Genomic DNA, 19,647 nt, shown 5'->3' on the forward strand with positions numbered 1-19,647 from the left:
GCGGAGCGGAGGGTGGGCGGGAGGGCGGCGCCTGACGCGGCGGAGGGGGTGTGAGGGGATTCAGCCCGGCCCTGGGAGCCCCCCCCGGGCAGCGTCTTGCTCGGGTGCAGAGCCCGAGTTAGCAACAGCAGCAGCGCCGGCTCTCCTGGCCCCTTTCAAGCCCGATAATGAGGCGCTAAAGTGAGAGAAGCGAGAGGCGGACGTGCAGGCCCCCGCATCCCGGTGACCCAGAGGCCGCCATCTCGCCCCCTCCCTAGGTCTGTCAAAGCATTCTCTGCCCTCTAATACTTTTTCTGCACTCTTACCTTTAGGAGCTCCTCCACGTTATTTTCAATACAATGTATGTACCCCAGTGTTAGATTTTCAAACGGGAAAAGGAGGTAGGCCAACTCCAGCCAAGGTACAGCTGAATTGGGGATAGCATTAAAGAGTAACGCTCTTACAGTTTTATTTTTTCATTAATATAGTCCCTGGCTGATAAAAGACACCATTTGAGAACACACAACACTAAAATTAAGCTAAAGACTGTTAAAATCTATATTAGTTAAAACATCCTTTAGCTCTAATTACAATATATGAAAAACGTAAAGTAAACAGAATATAGACAGAGGAATACAAATAAATTAATATCTAGAAGGGCCAAGTAAAAACTCTTCCTGAATATTTATTTCATGACATACTTAAAATCTTAGTCTAAAAGAGAGAGAAGGAATAAGTAATTGCTCCACTTCCATCACCAACGTGATCCATATAACTCTTCTGTTCTGGCTTCTTGGTTTTATCAAAGTCATGATGCACTTGAAACTGCCAGCTTTTTTAGATGGTCCATGAATACCTGGAGACTAACATCATCTGTCAAGATTGGAGCTCCCGATTCCTGCAGACAAATAAAGAAATAATGAGCCTAAAATCATGGTGTTAACACTGGGTACTAATGGAAAGCAAGTCAGATGTCAGCACTCTAAACTTAACTGCCTGCTAAATCAACCACCTGTTTTCCTGCAAAGGACAGATATCTAGTAGAAAGATACTACTCTGGCAAGCAGCACTCACACTATCCTTTAGTGCTATCTGAACTACTGGAAAAAAGAGTCTTTTTGCTGCCCAAACCTCTACACAAACACTGTAAAGGAAGAGGATATACAAGTCTATATTCTCAGATTAATTAGATCTGTATGTATCCACATGCTAGTTACTTTTTCCAGAGTACTAAATACACTGTGACCTAAGAGTTTTAAATCACATTTGTAGGGAAGGGTGAAGATAATTTCCACATCAAATTAGCTGCTTCCTTCAACAGCAGCCACCACAGAAAATTCTCCTGGTCTGCCTGTGCCCCACATGTATCTGGGATTAGGAAGGGAGACCAAAGGGGCAAAACACTGCTTGTGAAGACTGCTCGTCTGTCAGCAAGCTGCTGAGGTACTGAGCTGCTGTAGCAGCACCTCCATTTGGACAGCCATTCCTCAGATCCATTGAGAAAAATCCCCAAAATCAACTGGATTTTGAAAATTAGTTTAGTCACCTGGGCCTGAAAACAGTATTCTGATCATCTTATCTAGTGCTCCCCACTAGTACTGTATTTCATCAACAACCATGGACTTGAATAAGGAGATTGATTAAAAATCTAACCTGCCTAAGCTTTAGAGACAAATCTAAAGATAAATCAGTTGTGTGCTTTAAAACACTCTAATTATTGCAGTCTCAGCTAGTAATGCCATTATCAGATCCTTTGGTACACAGAAATAATGTTGTCTCCTTGCACTGGAAAGCACTGTAAGATTCTCCACTCCAGTCACATACATCTGCAAAAAGCTCTTAGATAAGAGACAGGACAAATGTAATCTGCTCACGACTTGTAGCCATGTGTTGAAACAGGAGAGCTACTGCACAGGCAAATATGTAAATGTACATTTTACAGCATTCCCAACCATGAGCACCTCTTCCATTGCTTACCTGTCCCCATGCATAGAGGTTATTGTGGGTCTGAGAAGGGTTCACTTTAGACAAGAGGAACCGGGCCTATTAAGACAAAACATTACAGAAATAGTTTTGTGAAATGACAGACCTGTCAGCTCCCTCAAGATTTCTTACCACCTTAGATACATGACTGGTAATGTTCCTCTGCTTTTGCAAGCAAGGTACTAATTTAACTTAAACAGGTAAAGGCCAGAAGCAGCTCTGCTTCAAGACAGCTTGTCTCCAAGGGGCACAGAGTGCTCTGCTATACCAAGTGGCACTCGCCTGGCAGGGCAGCTCTGGTTCCACACGACACAGGCATGTCACCAGCGCTGTCCCTTGCATGCCCCCATCCGCTCTTCAGAAAAAAGGTCAGTGGAGGACCAGCGTAACATGGTCACATCAAAAATTAATACCAAATCTTTGGTTTGGACCATTGATTCCTGCCTCTCCACTGCTACAAACAAGCTAGGCACAGACAAGCACAGCATAACTGCAGTTCCAGAAAGAGCAAAAATAAGAACTATTTTATATCCTCATTCAGCATTAGAGAACAAAGGAACAGATGCTCAATCATTCGTAACGTCCTAGCAAGCTAACTGCACTCCCTGTCTTGGATAAGTTTAGATACACAGCCAAATCATTTCTTTCCCACTTCTTTGAAGAATAGAAAGATATTTAGGCTGACTTTTTTTTGTTTCTTCCATCCTATTTCAAAAGCATATCCAGCAAGTGATTGGCTTATTAAAAGACAAAGTTTTTTTCATATTTTCATGAGAAAATATGCAAACTAGGCTTTGTAGAGATAAATTACTACCACTGTATTTAACTTGCAGAACTATCCTTTTAGTCAAGCAGAAAGACAGGTGGTTTTGAACTACTGAAAAACAGAAAGAGTTCCTCAGTAAACCTCCTTACCTGACTGCCCCCATGTTCAGTGTGGATGTAACGTGGCATTGGGAATCTAGTCTGCAAGATTTCCTGAGCATCATCCAGTGGGGCTTGCAGTAGGTGCTTGAAGTTTTCATATTCAGGCATGTCTTGGTAACCAGCTTTCTGCCACTGTGCGATAGTCTGTTGACAGGACAGGGAGGAAATGAATAAATAGCAGAGATGTCTGCAAACCTCCCCTTTTTAACCTTCATGTCTTAAGGCAGCAGAATGTTACATGTACTTCTGCTTACAGAGCACAAGGTAAACGCATGTTTTCACTACTCTGGCAATAACATTATTTAGTTTCTGTCCCTGAATTTAAGTACAGGCACTCCACACAAATGCTTGTAGGAGTTTGTGCAGTGCAGGAGCAATTTGTTAAAAGTGATCTTCAGGCCTCTATGTTTCAGCCTGCACCAACACAGAAACACAAACCATTTATAAATCTGACATTTTGAATCTGACTTTGTCTTAAATTAAGCAGCTATTGCTTTACAGTATTTTCAATATGTAACCATATGTACCTAGCAATTGTTTTACACATACGCAGGTCACACACTTAGCTCTTCCTATGTCTAAATTTTACCCAGTGGCTGAGTGTCTTGCTCTGCAACAGTAGGTAGAAACTATTTCACAGAATCACAGAATTAGGGCAACTCTGGAAGATTTATTATCATTGACTCAAGCATTCAACTCCTGTTCATGTCAATTGGGTATCTACTCACTTCTCAAAGGGAACAAACCCTACATGGAGTGAAGTCAGGAGCTAATAATGGAGCTGCTGCAAACCATCATGCCAAACTTCAAGCATTCTAAGTCATTAAATATCAGTGAAGTAACTTAGTTCAAAAACAAAGAGAAGATTTAAAATGCCTCCCAAAAAGTTCTCACTAATAGAAAAGTTTGACCATAAACAAAAATGGGTGTATTTAAACTACTGCAATCTGATGCCATGTTTAGGTAGAAGAAACTGGATGAGGGCCACTCCCCAAGCAGGACTACACAGGACATGAGGGGGGGAAAAAAAAAAAAAGGCATCAGAGAACAGGGAATTTCCAGAGAAAGAAGTGAAAAGCCAGTTTCCTCTTCACCCCTTACCCCATAACTCCTTTAGGATGTGAGGCATTTCTATTAGTCAGCTATGGTAGCATACCGCTGCCTTACAGAACCTGACAGGTCTGAAATACAGATCTACAGGACTGCATACTGAAGAGGCACTGGAGAGCCAAGGCTTTGGATACTGGTATAAATCTGCACATTTAGAAAAGGCCAGTACCTAAGCATTTACCTCAGTCATGATGAAAGGAATACAGGAGAGCTATCAAAAACATCCAGTATTTAAAAGCAAAAACTGGAAAAATTCATAACTGATTTCTTAAGAGCAGCAGTATTTAAGTGTCAATAGCCAGCAACCAAATATGTCATGTGTCTGAAAAATCAAACTACAGCTCTCTGCCCTGCTTAGTTTCAAGTTTCTCTGGCCTTTTCCAGGCATGGTAAGGAACCACCTTTGTTATCAAGCTAACATGACAGCTGTTGCTCAGCACACAACACATCCTTAGCAACTCCAGTAGGATCTGTTTGTTAACTCAGACAGTGGTGAAATCCTATTAAACTGTCAGCATGTATATGATGTCATTATGCTAGTGTGGAGTTTGCAAGCGGCTTATTTTATACTAACAGTGACGCTGTCTGCATGCATGGCAGGGGGAAGGGAGTGCACACAGAGAAAGAGAATGTGTTTCACTGTACCTCACCAAGGTAGATAACTATCTGGAAGAAAGTATCCATCAGTAGGATTCTGTCAGGAAGAATACTGCTGCTGTCCAAAAGCACTGGCTGGGGAAAATAAAGAAGAAAGTCAGGCACCTCTAAGCCCTCAGAGAATCTTCATGGTTGGCCAGACATCTTGCTCAGCCCTGCACATATAGACACAACTCCACCAAGGGCTGTCAGCCCACGTGAACACCTTGTAGAGCATGGTCAGCCTCCTGCAGCATCACTGAATGGAGCAGTACATTATCAGCTACTGTATGAAGCGCAGGATGCAAGAGAGCAATTTCTGTGGCTATCCAAGTTTAATTTGAAATGATCTTGAACAGAAGTATCTCAAGAATAATAAGCAATAACATGTGAATTCTGGCAAACGCTGCCAAGGTTTCACAGTGTTACTCCAGCAGCTCCTGCGTTTCTTTCCTGCCAGACACACCCCTCTCAAGGAAGCTGTCAGTATAAGGGAATCCATGTCTCTCCATTGAATACATCACATACTTAAACACTGCTGCATAAATAACTGAAAACAAGCATCTGATGGGAGATTATGATCTGGCAGGCCTGAGGCTTGCTGACTTACTTGCAGTGGAGATGGTAGCCTCTACCACAGACACAAAAGTGATGCTGACAGCCACAAGATTCACCAGATGTTGGGGGGCAGAGGCTATGGCTTGGCAGGAGGAAGGGGTCGTTTTGGGTTTTTTTTTAATCAAAGCTGTAAGCTTACTGAAAACACAATTCATATTTCATATTGCCCCATCTCACCCTTTAATAATTACCTTGATTAAGAAAATATATAGGGCCTTTTTGCTGAAATAGTGTTACTGACTGAATACTTGTTATTTTGGATTGATCCACCTCTTCCTGTTAAACAGGGACTCACCTCAGGAGGTCCATGGAAAGAATAAGCATAGAGGATTGGCTGAATCATAATGAGAGACTGGGTCAGATCTTGCCTAGCAAAGTGGTGACGGTAATAAGAAGATTCATCTGGACTGTTATTGAAGACCTGCAGGAATGGGGAGCGTCGCAGATGGAACATGAACTGCACCAGAAAGATGAGGAAGAAGAGAAATGTCAGCAAGTTGCCAAAACTTCAGGACCCAAGCCCAATCTTCCTAACAGCAAATTCTTTGGAAAAAAGTCTACCCCTTATTAACTCCCCAGAGTTCTTCCCTTACCAGTCATTTGCAGCACTGAATTAATAGGACCAGCCCACCAGATTAGAAAAGCATCTGTTCCTCCCCTCTTGAATCTGATAAATGGTACAAAATGTTTTATCACCACTCTCGCTCACCCTTGCACACTTTTCCCCAGCTGTGGGAAATGAAGTTCTTACCTGGGGATACAAAGAAAACGATTCTGACAATCTGAAGGAGTTGGGATCATCTTTGGTGTATTGTCCAAATTTCTGACACTGTTGGAAGAAAAATTAATACTTTGGTTACCTCTCTCTCTTTTTCCTGTTTTTTCCTAGGTTTTTTTGTAGAATGAACACTTGGGGGCGGGGGGTGTCTTTTGGTTGTTTTTAAACAGAGCAACCATGGCATGAACATGACAATAACAAGTAATCTAGAATTTACAGGTCATTTTCCTTCACATCAGTGTTTTCTGTATCTTACTGGAATGAGAATAGTGATTCAATATATTTATCTATTTTATATATATATAAAACCTAGATTTGAAATTATCTAAGAATGAAAGAAATAGTTCTTTTAGTACTACCCAATTTTTTCCATTAAATCAGGGGAAAAAAATTTCCATTAAATCAGTCTGAAAAAGCTAGTTTTGTTCAGCTGTGAAGAGTGGGATCAGGGAGTCATATTGCTGTCTCCAGCTACCTGACAGGTAGCTGGAGAAATGGAAATTCTGAGGCGGTGGGGGAGGGAGGGAGAGGAAGAAAAAAAAAAAATAAAATCACAGTGACTGTGATCAAACATTGGAACAGCTTGTCGAGGGAAGCAAGATAAATTCCATCTTTGGAGACCTTCAAAACTCAACAAGACCTGGATCAACCTACTCTAACTTCAAAGCTTGTCCTACTTTGAGCAGGGGGGTTGAACCAGAGAGCCCCAGAGGTGACTTCCCACCCGCATTATTCTGTGTTTCACTATCACTTCTTTAATCTCAGGTTTAACCCTTTCAGCATGATGGGTTGTTTACCTACCCCATCATAAATTCACTGATCACACTGGCTTCTGAGCTATCGCATACTACAGCTATGTAACCATGATCAGAGCACAAATGAAGCAAGTCAATCTGGAAAAAGAATACTGTTTTCATTTCCAGAGACCACTTTTACTAAAATCAATAATGCATCCAACTGCATGCAGTCTACCAGACTTACCAGTCTGATCAGCTGTCTGTCCAGCCACCGCAGAACATCAGGTCCCTCCTCAGATTCAGCTCTGTACACTCCCAGTCGTGCCATCAGCACAGCAGCTGCTTCCTGGTCAAACGCAGCTTCTATATGCTGGAGCTGAGTCTGTGCATCTGCCCAGCTATGGGGTTAGTAAATGATTAGTGCCACGTGCGTACAAAAAGGTAGAAAAATTCCAGCACAGACTGTAGCTTGTTTCTGCCATTCTGCCAAAGAACTGGCATGAGATACTCACTTTCTGGCTATGGTGGTGACACGAATACGTTTCTGCGTGCTGGAGTGTTGATACTGAGTGACAAACTGCACTGCCCCTCTGCCTCCCTGAGGTATTGGTGCGTTGTGCTGCAAATGAAACAAGGTAAGCCTTCAAAAACAGTCTGGATTTTCCGTAAGTCTGTACACTAGAGAGAACTCCAGGCATTATCTTAGCAATCACAGAATAAGTACAAGCTAGAGAGGGACCAGAGAAGAGACCCACATCTGTTAGTGTTGTGTTTTCCAGAAGCTCTCAGAGTCAAGTGGTGCTGGGCCCATTTAATACCGGGCGTGACACTTCCTCAACTTGTCCCTTAAAGCATGGCAGCAACTTACCATCTCTATAGCAATGAACATAAGAATGGCAGTACAAGGTCTGAGCAAAGGTCCTGCAAGTCCACCATCCTATTCACAACAGTAACAAGCCCACACAGCAAACACAGACACACACACGTGGGACTGCATTCCTTTGGGGTAGCCTTCCTAACTTCTAGCTGTCATATGCTCAGAAACTTCCCAGCCAAAAGTTCCTTCTGAACCATCAAGTTATTACAAGTTGGAGGACCAATTCTCAAAGACTTTGAAGGTATTTATACTTTTATTCTCCACAGCACCTACTGGCAAAAAAACAATTTCTTCCTTGTTAAATAAATACTATAGGAAGAAGACAAGGAGAGAATGCAGGTTTTGTACAGAAAAAAAAAATATTAGCCATTTATGCATATGAAAACAACTTCTGAGACTATTTCTTTGGCACAAAACACTTGGTTGCTTTGCAACCATCCATCTACAACACAGAGGATGTCATTGCTTTTTCTGTCCCTGTTAGAAACAAATAGTTTGGTCTCTAAAAAAGATGACAATTAAAAAAAAAAAAGGAAGCCAGGACTCACCTGATTTACCACTTCAAAGTAAATGGCCAGAGTTGTGCTGGGATCCAGACTACAAATTTTCCATTGTGATGTTCCTCCAATTCCAAGCTCCTGCACAGAATCAAAAAGAAAGCAGCAATTTTGTCTCTAGCAGCAGGCAAGGCAAGCTTATGTTAAATTCTGATCAGAGGTACAAGTTACAACAGGCCTTCTAGATTTCTTATCTTTTGGGTGCGAAGGAAGTTACTGAAGGCTATACAGTTAAAAGAAAGCCTTATGGTGCAAAAATTTAGTCTAGGAAAGACAGTGTTTTTATAGGGATATTTCCAAATTGTTCTTCTCCTTGAAAACTGACATTCTAGTTCAGCTGTAGGTCTAGACAGAAACTTTGCACTGTTTATTTACTTCGTTATTAAAGATTTTTCCATGTCAGAAACTTACGTTTTCAGAGACACATGGCCCTTTAGCATTCAGGGATATACATGGTCCAATAGCTCCTGCAATTTTCAGCTCCCTAGAGGTCTAGAATAAGGTAAAAAAAGTTTGTTTGATTGTTTGTTTTAAATCAAGTCAGTCAAACAGAATACACACAGACTAAGTTGTTCAACTCTGATCAGATGATGCATACACCTGGCTGTCAGGGAAGGTGTCTCTGAGTACTCTTCCAGATCACCTACTGCTACAGTTAGTGAATGTAAGAGAATCAACAGAGTCATATTTTAATAATGAAGACATTTTTATAGTGACCACGAGAAACTATGAAAATTTTCCTTGCTGAGTGAAGAGAGGCTGAGCTCAGCTTCTTTTAAACAAAACAAACAAACAACAAAAAAAAAGCAACACAAACTTATTAAGCTTCCAAACAAAAATTCCTCCATTCACTCCAGTATGGTGCTTCTCCCAAAACAGGCACTATGGCTGACCTCAAACATATAGAAGTTTCTACATCAGGATACTTAAATTGACTTTTTAATGAAAAGCACTTTTATTTCCCAGTTACTGTCACCCAATGAAACTGCTCTCACCTTCACATCCAAATTTGCACCAAAAGCCATCCGAAATTCCCCGTTGAACCCCTTGTTAAATACCCGCTGGAAGGTCTGCTTGAAGAGAGAGGTGTTGAAGGAGTCTCCCATCACCATGTGTCCTCTGGAAAAAAACAACACACAAGGAAACTGAAGCAACTGGGAACTAGAAGGAAAGCATAAAGGATACATGCCTCCATGCATGCAAACACATGCAGAAACTGTTTTAAAGCATGCCTTTGCATAGGTAAAATTCACATCAGGGAATGCAGATTCATGGGTGCCTCCTCCAAAGCCGGACAAGAAAATGCTCCATCTTTGTGGGCTTGTTTTCTCAACTATATTTCTTGCCATCGCTTTAGCTGCCTTAAAAACGCGCATGTTCCACCAGTTAGGAATATCTCATCTCAGGAAAGAGCATTGCTCAGCCTGCTTTCCCTGAGCAGGACTGGAACCACCCACACTACAGACAGGATGGCTGCACCACTGCAGCACAAGGAGAGGTGAACGGGTCTGTGCAGTGCCCTCCCCAAGTACCTTGGTAAACCCAGGCCTGATCAGAAGGAGCTTAGTAATGTAATCAAGGAGTCAAACATTCTCTGTTCTGCTTACTAAGCATTACGTGATTATTTACAAATACCTCACATTTGCTCAAACCATCCTCTGACTCCCTAGACATAGCAGATTTAAAATGGCCAGTAAGACCTGCTGAGTCCCCAAAAGGCCCAGTTCAACACATAGCCTTCCTCACAGAGACCACAATGTTTTCAGCAATATGGAACACAGACATTTATCCCTTAGAGATGTCACTTAAAACTAGATCCAGGGAAGCCAAGAATCCCTGGAGAATGCACAAGTGAGCTATTAAGCAGAGAAAATATGGCCCACACGAGGAAAGCTTCTACCCACTATGCCTGACAGTCTGCTTTTCTGATGGCACTTTAGTCATGCACACAACACAAAGCACTGCATCTCTATTCCATAAATTCTGGAAAGGATACTTGCTATCTCCCAAGGAGGCAGAAGGCATTTGCAAAAGACATGTTGCACCATGCTTTAGAATACCTTTCTCAAAGCAGGACATCAAGTTTTCTATCAGCAGTGCTAATTCACATGCTGTTTTGAGACTTCAGAAATGTGGTCTGGGATCAGGTGAGGTTTGCCATATAATTCCTGGCAAATTCAAACCATAGTTTAGAATAGAATGATATAAATCTCATCCTTTTGCCCTGGCATCAAACTTAACTGCTTTCTGAACCGTTCTCCCCCTCCAAAGAAAAAAAATAAATACAGCTGCCAACTTTGTGCCCTCCTGCTATGAACATACCCGGTGAGGTTTGCACAACACTTCATCTCTAGCAGTCCAGTCTGATCAAGGGCGCAGGCATAGATGTCGATGCAATGCCCGTTGGCTGCAGTGCGATTAGCCAGAGTCTCATAGTGCTGGAGAAAACAGACGTGGTGTTTAGGATGCTGCAATGGGCAATTTTTCTACTGCTCTCCAGCTGAGGCCAACACAGGGTATAAAAGAAGCAATTACAAGTGCTGTGGTAACTAAACAGCTGTTTGCTCTTACAGCTCTGCTGGAGCACACTTCTCCCTCCTAGGATGTTTGCACTTGGATGAGCTTTAGTTGCATGTCACAAATACATAAAGTGCATGAATTGCATGGCATCTTTGCCTGTGATAACTCAGCGGAAGCCCAAAGGTTTCCAGGTGATAGTTAAGACAACACATGTCATACTGCTTTCCTTAAGCTGACAGGCACACTTTCTATCTGACATTTTTACTATTTTAACTGTTGTTTCACACATCAAGACGACAAAGGAGACTTTCTGGAAGTGACCAAATCCTGGAAGACGAGTTTTCTCCTCCCCAGAAAAAGATACAATGATGCTGATGAACAAACTCCACCCACTACCAGCCAAGAAACAACACTGAAATACTTCTTTCTCTGAGAAGGCACCAGACCATGCTGAACAAGTATCTAGGAGGAAGTCTTTTTTACCCTTCCCTTGACCATTCTCACAATTTAATGTACACAAAAGGTTCAGGCACCTTGAGGACAACTGTGCAAATATCTGGACATACTGTTCCCACATCAAGAGAATGGAATACGTTTGTTCCCTGGAAAAGGACACTGGGCAGCTGTCAACACAGCAGCATATGTAGGTTTGTGTTATATCCTTTCCCCCCATTTAGTGTTCTGCCACAATATTCAGTTTTTGTTTTTATACACACCCAGCAGGCACTAGCACCTACTTTGGTGGCCTTCTTCATGAACCTTGCGTTATCCTTCTCTATGTCATGCCAAGAACGGATGGGTGTTTTCAGTTCATCTCCTACCACCATGCCTGGTCCTTGTGTTGGTGGCCCACCTGTAAACAGCATTATTCTGGCGCCTGTGTTTGGAAATGTGCCCTAAAATAAAAATACAGGCTTATATCAGAGAACGGGGGAGGAAAAAAAGAAGAGAGAGGGACTGATTAAATGGCAACAAATGCTTTCCTTAAAGAAGTGCCTGCATGTTTCTGCAATGTCATTAGGGATTGTCTCTGCTAGAGGCCACCTGATAAACAATGATGCATTTCCTGACAGTCCCAGCACTATGAAGTTTAGACTCAAGCTACATTAAGCTTTGTGTCTTCCTAAGAGGAAGCAAGCAGTTTCTGTTCCTTTTGCTTACAGCTTAGATGACCCTCAGATAAACCCAGTGCATCACCTCCACAGGGCAATACACAGAAGAATCAGAGACCTTGAACACCTGCATATTTTACTATTTAGATGTAAACTCCTGCTCATTCTACACCAGCTCGTGCTAATACATGTCATATGTCAGCAGAGACAAATTGCAGCTCTGCAGCTCAATGTAACTGGGCTACAGACCAAGGTGGACTGACACCTATGCGTGTGTCAGCAAAGACTGCCAAGTGCTTTACTCTGGCCAGCTAATCTCAAACAACAGCACTAAGAGTACCAAGAGTACCTCCAATAAGCCAACAGCAATTGAAAGAGCTACTCCAGTGGAACGTAAAGGCCTCTTTCCCTGGGTCACTGGCCACGGGTCCCTTTGCAGTTCTCCAAGTAGATCTGTTAAATTCATGTCAATCTTATGTACTGGCTGAAGAAACCTGCAAAAATTCAAATAAAATGTTTTCCTGCTTGCAAGTTTAGAGAAGAAAGAACATCCCTCTTTGTTCCCGGCACAGATAAATTGCACTGAGATAGTTATTAGAAGCAAAGTGTCACGTGGCACATTCCCTTCTTACATCCAAACTTTCTAAAATAACAGGCCTGTGCAAAATAAAAAAACTGATAAAAGCAAGATATCAGGAACTGACAAGAAGTCTAAGTCACATAAAGCATAGGAAAGAACTTCAATGGTGATTCAGTCTACCAAAACACACAAGGGCTGCCACTGAAAAAGAGGAGTTGAGAATGAGAAAACTGTATTCAACAGAGTCAAATACAGTTTTACTGTTCAGGGGTCACTGCTTGCCTGTCAATCATTTTTTGGACTTGCTGGGTCAAGGGGGTAGAGAGTGGTTTGTAGAACTGTTATGCATAGACCAGGCCCCCCATTGGGTAGTCAATCAAAAAGACAGGCCCTTGCTCCAAACAACTCCTGAACAATATGCTTTCCAAAGACAGCTACCTGCAGTTTTTCAACTAGAGATCCAGCCTGAATGGTAATCATGTGCTTGCAACTGCAAAACCAAGATACTATAGAAGTCTAATAAATCACCTTCAGCTCTAGTAAATCCCATCCATACGTATCACCTAATGTGACAAGACAATACCATCTAAATCTTCTTACCAAGACTCCTCTCGGGAAACCCAGGTTTAGAAGTATAACCCCAAGGGGGCATAAAACATCTGCCCTGCTGTGGTGATGCAGCTTACCTGCTTGAAATAACAGGTTGCTCTGAAGTTTGAAGAGGTCTTCCCTGTTGAGTGGGGACAGCTGGCCTTGAAAGCCCAAGCATATCCTAGAGAATGGTGAAGAGGAAAAAGAGGAGAAGTACTATTCAAACACTAAACATATTTGCTGTCAAGCAATACACCCTGAGGCCTGCAACACTGTAGCATTAAATACATTAAAATCTGTGAAATTATTAACCTTTGCATTCCCATTAGGAATGGATTGATGGGTCCATTATACGAGATACATAAACTTTACCTTGGACAAGCTTCCAAGGAATTTACAAAGGCAAAAAGACAAGACAGATATTGGGAGGGAAACAGGCTCAGTCAAGAGCATTGAACCCTGCTTCCTCCCCAAGAGCCCAGCACTTGAAAGACCAGCAGTAGTGTCAACAGAACTAACAGGAACAAGTCACTGGCCTAAGAAATGGCAGAACATACCTGTATTTGCTTAGCTGTCAGGTCTTTTGTGCCCCTAAACACGTAGCTCTTGGAAATCCCTTCACAGCTCAGCTCGTGAACCTGGACCATTCTGCCGAAAGTGATAAGCCCGACCAGAGCGTCGGCAGGCAGCAGACTTAGGGACATCTGAAGGGACTCCTTCAGTGCCTGCAAGTCCTCCTCTTCCAAGCATGTGTCAACAACATACAGAAAGATCAATGGAGTCTGCGGACCTCTCTAGTGTGGAAAGAGATGGATTTAATAGGTGCATGCATATGGAGGTGACACTTCAGAATACCTTCAGTCAAGGAATAAAATGAGCCCCATATTAAGCACCTTGCAGAAATGTTATTTAATTGCATTACCTTCAGTAAATCTAATATATACATCATCTGCCACAAACAAGACAATTCTGGTGGCTTCAAACTTGCGTATGATTCATTTACCTGCACTATATATTCAACTGTTGAAAACTGAGGCATAAGCTCTGCTGGTTGATTGACTTCAGATATGCCTGCATATGCTGGAGGGAACTGAAAAAGAGAACAAAAAATTAGGACAAGGAAGTTGCAGGACAGAAATGTAGGGCCCTCCTCTGCAGTACAGAGGGTGCCCTGCTCATGATGGGGTTATTCAACTCTTTATTTACTGCACCAACCTGATTAATTCATGACAAAAGACCCACACTGCTGTTTTCCTAAGCACAGACAAGAAGTGGCCAGCAGTATGGACAGCTGCTCAGTCCAGCACAAATAAAAGGTAGGACTAAAACAGTGACTATGCATTTGCTGAAATTCACTTAGCCACGCAACAGCTTCTGATGGCAAAAGTCTACTCAAATCTAATGAATTTAATGCTTGGCAAGAACAATAAATGTCAAGTGCAAAAACCACACTGGAAACACATGGGACAAAATAGCATTTTTATCTCCTTCCTATTCCCTGCATGCTGATAAAATCACTGGCAAAACTGAAGTGAAAATAGACAAGATGTCAGTTAAAAGAGACCCACTAACAAGTACTCTGCCTGGGTTCAGCAAGAGTAAAAAGGCCAAGAGAAGGGATCTAGAAAAGTGGAATTTATGCTTAACATCCTTTGCCAGGGGATGCCATCAATAAAATGTTCACTGAAAAGATGGAAGGGCTGATGTTTTTCCAACTTACCTGATTTCTCTGAAAACAGAAGTTACAAGCCCAGAGCTTGGCCCGATAGTCAACTTGGCTGCAAGGGAAAGATGAGGCGTTAGTATAGCTATAGAAACAACTTTACAGCGCAGCTTCACAATTATCTATGCTGGTTCACAGCACTGAGGAAGACACAGAGTAGCAGACACTCCAACTTGAATGACAAGAGTTGTAGAGATTCAGACTCTTGTTCTATGGCCAGAAAATCTATTAGCTCATCCAGCCCTGCCACTTCCAGGCTTGTCAGTGTGATGGACCACTGACAGCTCTCCTGAGCTTAGCCTTCAGCAGACAAAGACTTGGGTCTAATCATTCTTTCACCATACTTGGGCTTATCTCAGGCATCTTATTGTTTGCAGAGATATAGCACACAAGTACTCCAGTCAGACAGCAGCAGGAGCCATTCACCCAGATCCTGTGCAAACACTGAACAAACAGGCTGTTCCCTACCCCAAAGAGTTTATTCTCCTCAGCCCCTTATGATGTCCTGTAACTGCTGGTGCAGTAAAGCCTGGTCATATTCTTATTTCATAGGGTTGATCTTCTCTTACTTCTTACTAGCGTTCCCTGCTTTTTCTCAGCCCAATGCTATGCTCTGAATATGTATGAACATGATTTTGGGACTCAATCACAGAATGGTTTGGGATGGAAGGGACCTTAAAGATCATCTAGTTCCAACCCACCTGCATGGGCAGGTACACCTTCCACTAGAGCAGGTTGCTAGATCTGAGACTGAGATTATTCCTCTTAAATTCTCAGCAAAACTTCAAAGAAATCCTTGATGCTTATGCTGGAACTGACCGACAAACAGCAGGACGTATAGAAAGCAGGAAACCAAGTGAACATTACAGCCCAGAGGACAGTATCAGTATAATCAGCATCTTTGTTTATCTTAAATTTCATCATTCACCACAAAATTCTCTGGGATGGTAAGAGAACTGGCCATTTCCATATCATTTCTACCTTAATAGCCTCCCCAAAGGCACTTCTCTCTCCTCTGGTTCTGGCAGCTCTAGTAACGGGCTGGCATTCAAGGGATCTCATTAGGCACACATGGACTTTAACAAACCAGTACATCTAAATGAAAGAGGCTGTCAGGCACTGGGCAAATAAAAAGGGGAATAAGGAAATAGTGAAGTGCATATAAAAAAAAATCAGTATTATCCAGCCTCTCTTAACATCCCCAACCATGAAATTCATACCAGAGTGGGTTGAGCACTGCTTTGCAAGTCGGCCTGCTGCAAAGCACCGGTTCATACTGCACAGGCGGCAGGTCAAGACGCTCCTTCAGTGGGGTCAGAAGACAGGCCAGGGGGACAACCATCCTTGTGGCCTCCAGCCTGCTGGAGGGCCACACGTTCCAGCTGAAACGCACTCCATCACGCTCCTCATTTTGCTGGATGAACTCCAGGTACGTCGCCATGGAACTGCAGAAGCTCTGAAAGGATGTAAGCAACACACGTTCAGGCAGTGGTCACCTGTTTGGACAACAGTCCTGCAAAGGAGATCAGTAGATCAACTACATGTAGGCACAAGACATTGCAAGACAAAGCCAATATGTTACAATGAGCTAATCCCATTATCAAATGAACCATGCGACTACATTAATCTCTTCTGTGCAGTGCTCTCATCAACACTGCAGACAATTAAAACACCATCAAATCCAACAAAGAAACAAGGAAATCTGACACTCAAAGCTCGAATGCAAGGGTTTTTTTTCTAGTGATCCACATTTAACATGCCAATACCAGCTCAGCCTCATGCTGACCTCAAGGTGATCCTGTCTGACTCAGTAAAGGAAAACAGGTCAGATTTGCAACACATCCTGAAGCCTACATCTAAAACCTTTAGGGTAGAAAAGGAGGCCAAGTTTGAGACCAAAACACTCATCACAAATATCACCTGGTTGCCAGCCTGACCTGCTTACAGATGGAAAGGAGCACATGACAAAAAGGTCAAAAAAGGCCTTTGGTGATTTTAGACACCCTCTGTGCATGGCACAATGTCCCATTCCCTGTAAGGGAGGAACTGAAAGTCCAGCAGACTTCAGAAAATACATGCTATTCAAGAAAGGATATCCCGAACACACCAGAGAAGTCACTCTCTGTATTGCCTTATTAAACTCTGAAGAGTAAGACATGAACAAGAGCTCCCAGGCCAGCTTTGATGTCTCTGAGAAAGGGAAAGACAAGCCTGCCAGAAAACTCACTCATTGAATCCAGCCCACAGACACCACACATCACTGACAGCAATTCACAGAGCCAAGAGCAGCAGCACCATGACCTGCTCTGGTTGAGGAAACTCAGAGGTTCACCTGTGGCTCCAGTGCTTCCAGGATTACCTTATTGCTGGTGCTCACTAGTGGGAGATTCAGAGAGGCCACAGGCATGAGAAATCAGAAGCATCACCTCTCCCAGAGGAGAAGTTTTGATGTAATGTTTTCCTACAGACCTCCAAACTCATTGACATTTTCTTTGTCCTCTCTGTTAAGGATGTAAATCAAACTCACAGGGAATTACCCTGTATTTCCACCCCCACCTCTGGACGGGCAGAGTTCAGCAACACATCCCCACGACAAATGTGTCTCTGGAGGTAAAAGTCAGACCTGACCCTCCCTATAAAAGATCCCACACATCAGAACAGCAAGACAAACACCTGATATCTCAGGTATGCAGCGCAACCACAGGGTAAATTTAATCCATGTTCCTCCAACTGCAGCCTAACACCACTCCCCTGCCGTAGGCTGAATCCTGATTGCCCGGCTGGGTTTGGCATGGGCTGTAGCCCTGCTCTGGGGTCACGACAGCAGGAGGGGAGGCACCCCCACCCCAGTGAGAGCTGTATAGGGCCGGTTTAGGGCCAGATGCCTGCCCAATCTGTCAGCCTCCCACCTGTGCAGGGCTCTCCAGCCCCAGTTCTGAAGCAACCCCCTGGGCCCATGCCAGCAGTGGGGAGGTCTCAAATCCCCTGTTCAGGAGAGGAGCTGTGATAGCATTCCAGGCTCCACATCAGATCTGCTACAGGGCACACTGCTGACCCCCACTCCTTCCAGTAAATGCTTCCTATCAATGCTACAGGGAACGCCACAGATCACCCAGCTGCTGCACCTGGCCCAGCTATAGGGGACACTACAGATCCCCAGCCCTTCACCAGGAAGCGTGCAGTGGACACCACAGATCCCGAGTGCAGGCAAAGGGGCCACCTCTGACCCCCACCCCGCTGATCCCCAGCGCTGCCGTAGGGTAAAGCTACTGCTAGAGGCCACTGCTGACCCTCAGCAGAGCCCCGGGGAACACGGCTGACCCCAGCCCTGCCCGGGGGGGCATTGCCAGGCCCCAGCACAGCCCCGGGGGACACTGCCTGCCGAACCCCGGCCCAGGCAAAGCTACAGGGGATGCTGCTGAACCCCCGCACTGCTCTACGGGACACTGCTGATCCCCAGGCAAGCACTGCTGGGGGGAACACCACTGACCCTCCCCAGCACCCCTTTAGGGGACACCACTGACGCCCCCAGGCCCTCCTGTAGGAGACACCACTGACTCCCCCCAGACATTCCTGTAGGAGACACCACTGATCCTTCCCCAGCCTTCGCTATAGGGAACGCCACTGGCTCCCCCAGTCTCTCCTCACGGGAGACGTCACCGACCCTCCCCCTCAGGCTCCCCTCCCGGGGGACACCACCACCCGCAGTCCCCAAAACAGCCACAGAGGACGGGGACCCCCGGGACCGCTCCCGCAGCGCCCACCTGCCCGCGCCGTGCCGCTCCCTGCCGCCGCTCTCTCCCGGCAGGCCCCGCGCGCCCGGCAAGGCCAAAGAGAGACACCCCCAAACTTTCTAAGTTCATCATGATTTTGAGGGGCTTGGTTTGTGATTCTTACAGTACATGGCAATGCAGCACTTAACGTGACTAGTTACATTGTCCTCCAAGTAAATATATGTGTAAATTTTCTTAGGGGATGACATTAAGCACTGTACAATAGATTATTTCTACAACAGCTAGAACAGCTCCCCACACAGAAACTATTCTCTTAGAATAATGCCCCTTTTTTGTATTTGCCTTAGATGGCTTTTGAAACAGCCAGACATTTCTTGTGCCTAAACATTTTTGTCACTGCTTGTTTCCTGTACGGTATAACATGTCTGGAAGATTGATGTTTATCTTCTGATAGTCCATTATCAATTTTAAATCTGAATGGCACATGCACAGAAATTTGTCCCTGCCTATGGCAGCAGATTGTCAAGAAGGATTATAAAGTATCGCAGTGTCTTACATGGTAAAAGCTATTCTACTATTTAGGTAAAATTATTTGATTAGCTCAGGAAACTAATAGTTTATAAATAATTGAAGTCTAAACTCAACCCTTCAATTGGATAAGGTTCAACATCAACGAGAGATTGTATATGCTTCAGTTTTGTTGCTGAGGGCTTGAAAATATACTGTGTAGACATCAAAGAGCTGTCAAGCAAGATTTCTAACAGGCTGAGTGCATTGAGAAAAGAGTTAGTTAAAGTCTAAGCATGAGTGATAGTGTTTGCATAGTAAAGCAGCGATTATAGCACTGCTGGACTGTAAGGATATGACTAATGTTATACTGAGCTAGTAATGCTTATGAAGCTTGAAAAAACGTACAACACAAATTATTTTTCTCTCCTGAAAATGACATTTGAAATCTACCCAGAGAAACTGAATTGGTTCCCACATAAAGCCCTGCAGGGAAAAAATACATGCCAAAGGCAGACTGGAGGAAAATATAGTTGTTCGCAAACATATTGCTACTACTCAGCTTGGCTTTCAGTACATACTAAAGTTGTGTGGAGTCAGCTGCCAGAGGTCCTACTTGTCGGGTCTTCAGGGCATCCATTTGGCATTTCTGATCTCAACTGCACAGAGAGGTTTCTT

At 43.7% G+C, this 19,647-nt stretch overlaps 1 protein-coding gene across 3 annotated transcripts; it reads right to left on the reverse strand.

Moving 5' to 3' along the window:
* Nucleotides 1-631: 631 nt before the first annotated feature.
* Nucleotides 632-18,542, reverse strand: SEC23B (Sec23 homolog B, coat complex II component). 3 transcript variants are annotated; one of them, XM_026845594.1, is made up of 20 exons: nucleotides 18,493-18,542; nucleotides 15,949-16,241; nucleotides 14,726-14,783; nucleotides 14,009-14,095; nucleotides 13,563-13,799; nucleotides 13,101-13,186; nucleotides 12,184-12,328; nucleotides 11,460-11,618; nucleotides 10,525-10,640; nucleotides 9,198-9,321; nucleotides 8,614-8,694; nucleotides 8,194-8,283; nucleotides 7,281-7,387; nucleotides 7,013-7,166; nucleotides 6,005-6,082; nucleotides 5,549-5,710; nucleotides 4,645-4,731; nucleotides 2,878-3,033; nucleotides 1,957-2,022; nucleotides 632-877 (listed from the first exon to the last, which is right to left on the reverse strand). In XM_026845594.1, the coding sequence occupies exons 2-20, from the start codon at nucleotides 16,167-16,169 to the stop codon at nucleotides 788-790; spliced, it is 2,304 nt and encodes a 767-aa protein (XP_026701395.1). In that variant the 5' UTR covers nucleotides 16,170-16,241; nucleotides 18,493-18,542; the 3' UTR covers nucleotides 632-787. The 3 variants fall into 3 exon arrangements, with proteins under 3 accessions (XP_026701395.1, XP_026701396.1, XP_026701397.1); XM_026845595.1 differs by having other exon boundaries at nucleotides 15,949-16,184; nucleotides 18,493-18,535; XM_026845596.1 differs by lacking the exon at nucleotides 18,493-18,542 and adding an exon at nucleotides 17,256-17,347 and having other exon boundaries at nucleotides 15,949-16,184.
* Between the last annotated feature and the right edge of the window lie 1,105 nt (nucleotides 18,543-19,647).

The sequence above is a fragment of the Athene cunicularia genome, assembly GCF_003259725.1.
Source record: "Athene cunicularia isolate RWA chromosome 3 unlocalized genomic scaffold, athCun1 chr3_part1, whole genome shotgun sequence".
Lineage (NCBI taxonomy): Eukaryota > Metazoa > Chordata > Aves > Strigiformes > Strigidae > Athene > Athene cunicularia.

Coding starts and splice junctions, on each gene's coding strand:
- SEC23B (XM_026845594.1), bottom strand. CDS start 16,169: ATGGCGACGTACCTGGAGTTCATCCAGCAAAATGAGGAGCGTGATGGA. Junction 8,695..9,197: donor GTGCAAATTTGGATGTGAAG/GTGAGAGCAGTT, acceptor ACCTTATTCTAG/ACCTCTAGGGAGCTGAAAAT. Junction 8,284..8,613: donor GGCCATGTGTCTCTGAAAAC/GTAAGTTTCTGA, acceptor GATTCTGTGCAG/GAGCTTGGAATTGGAGGAAC.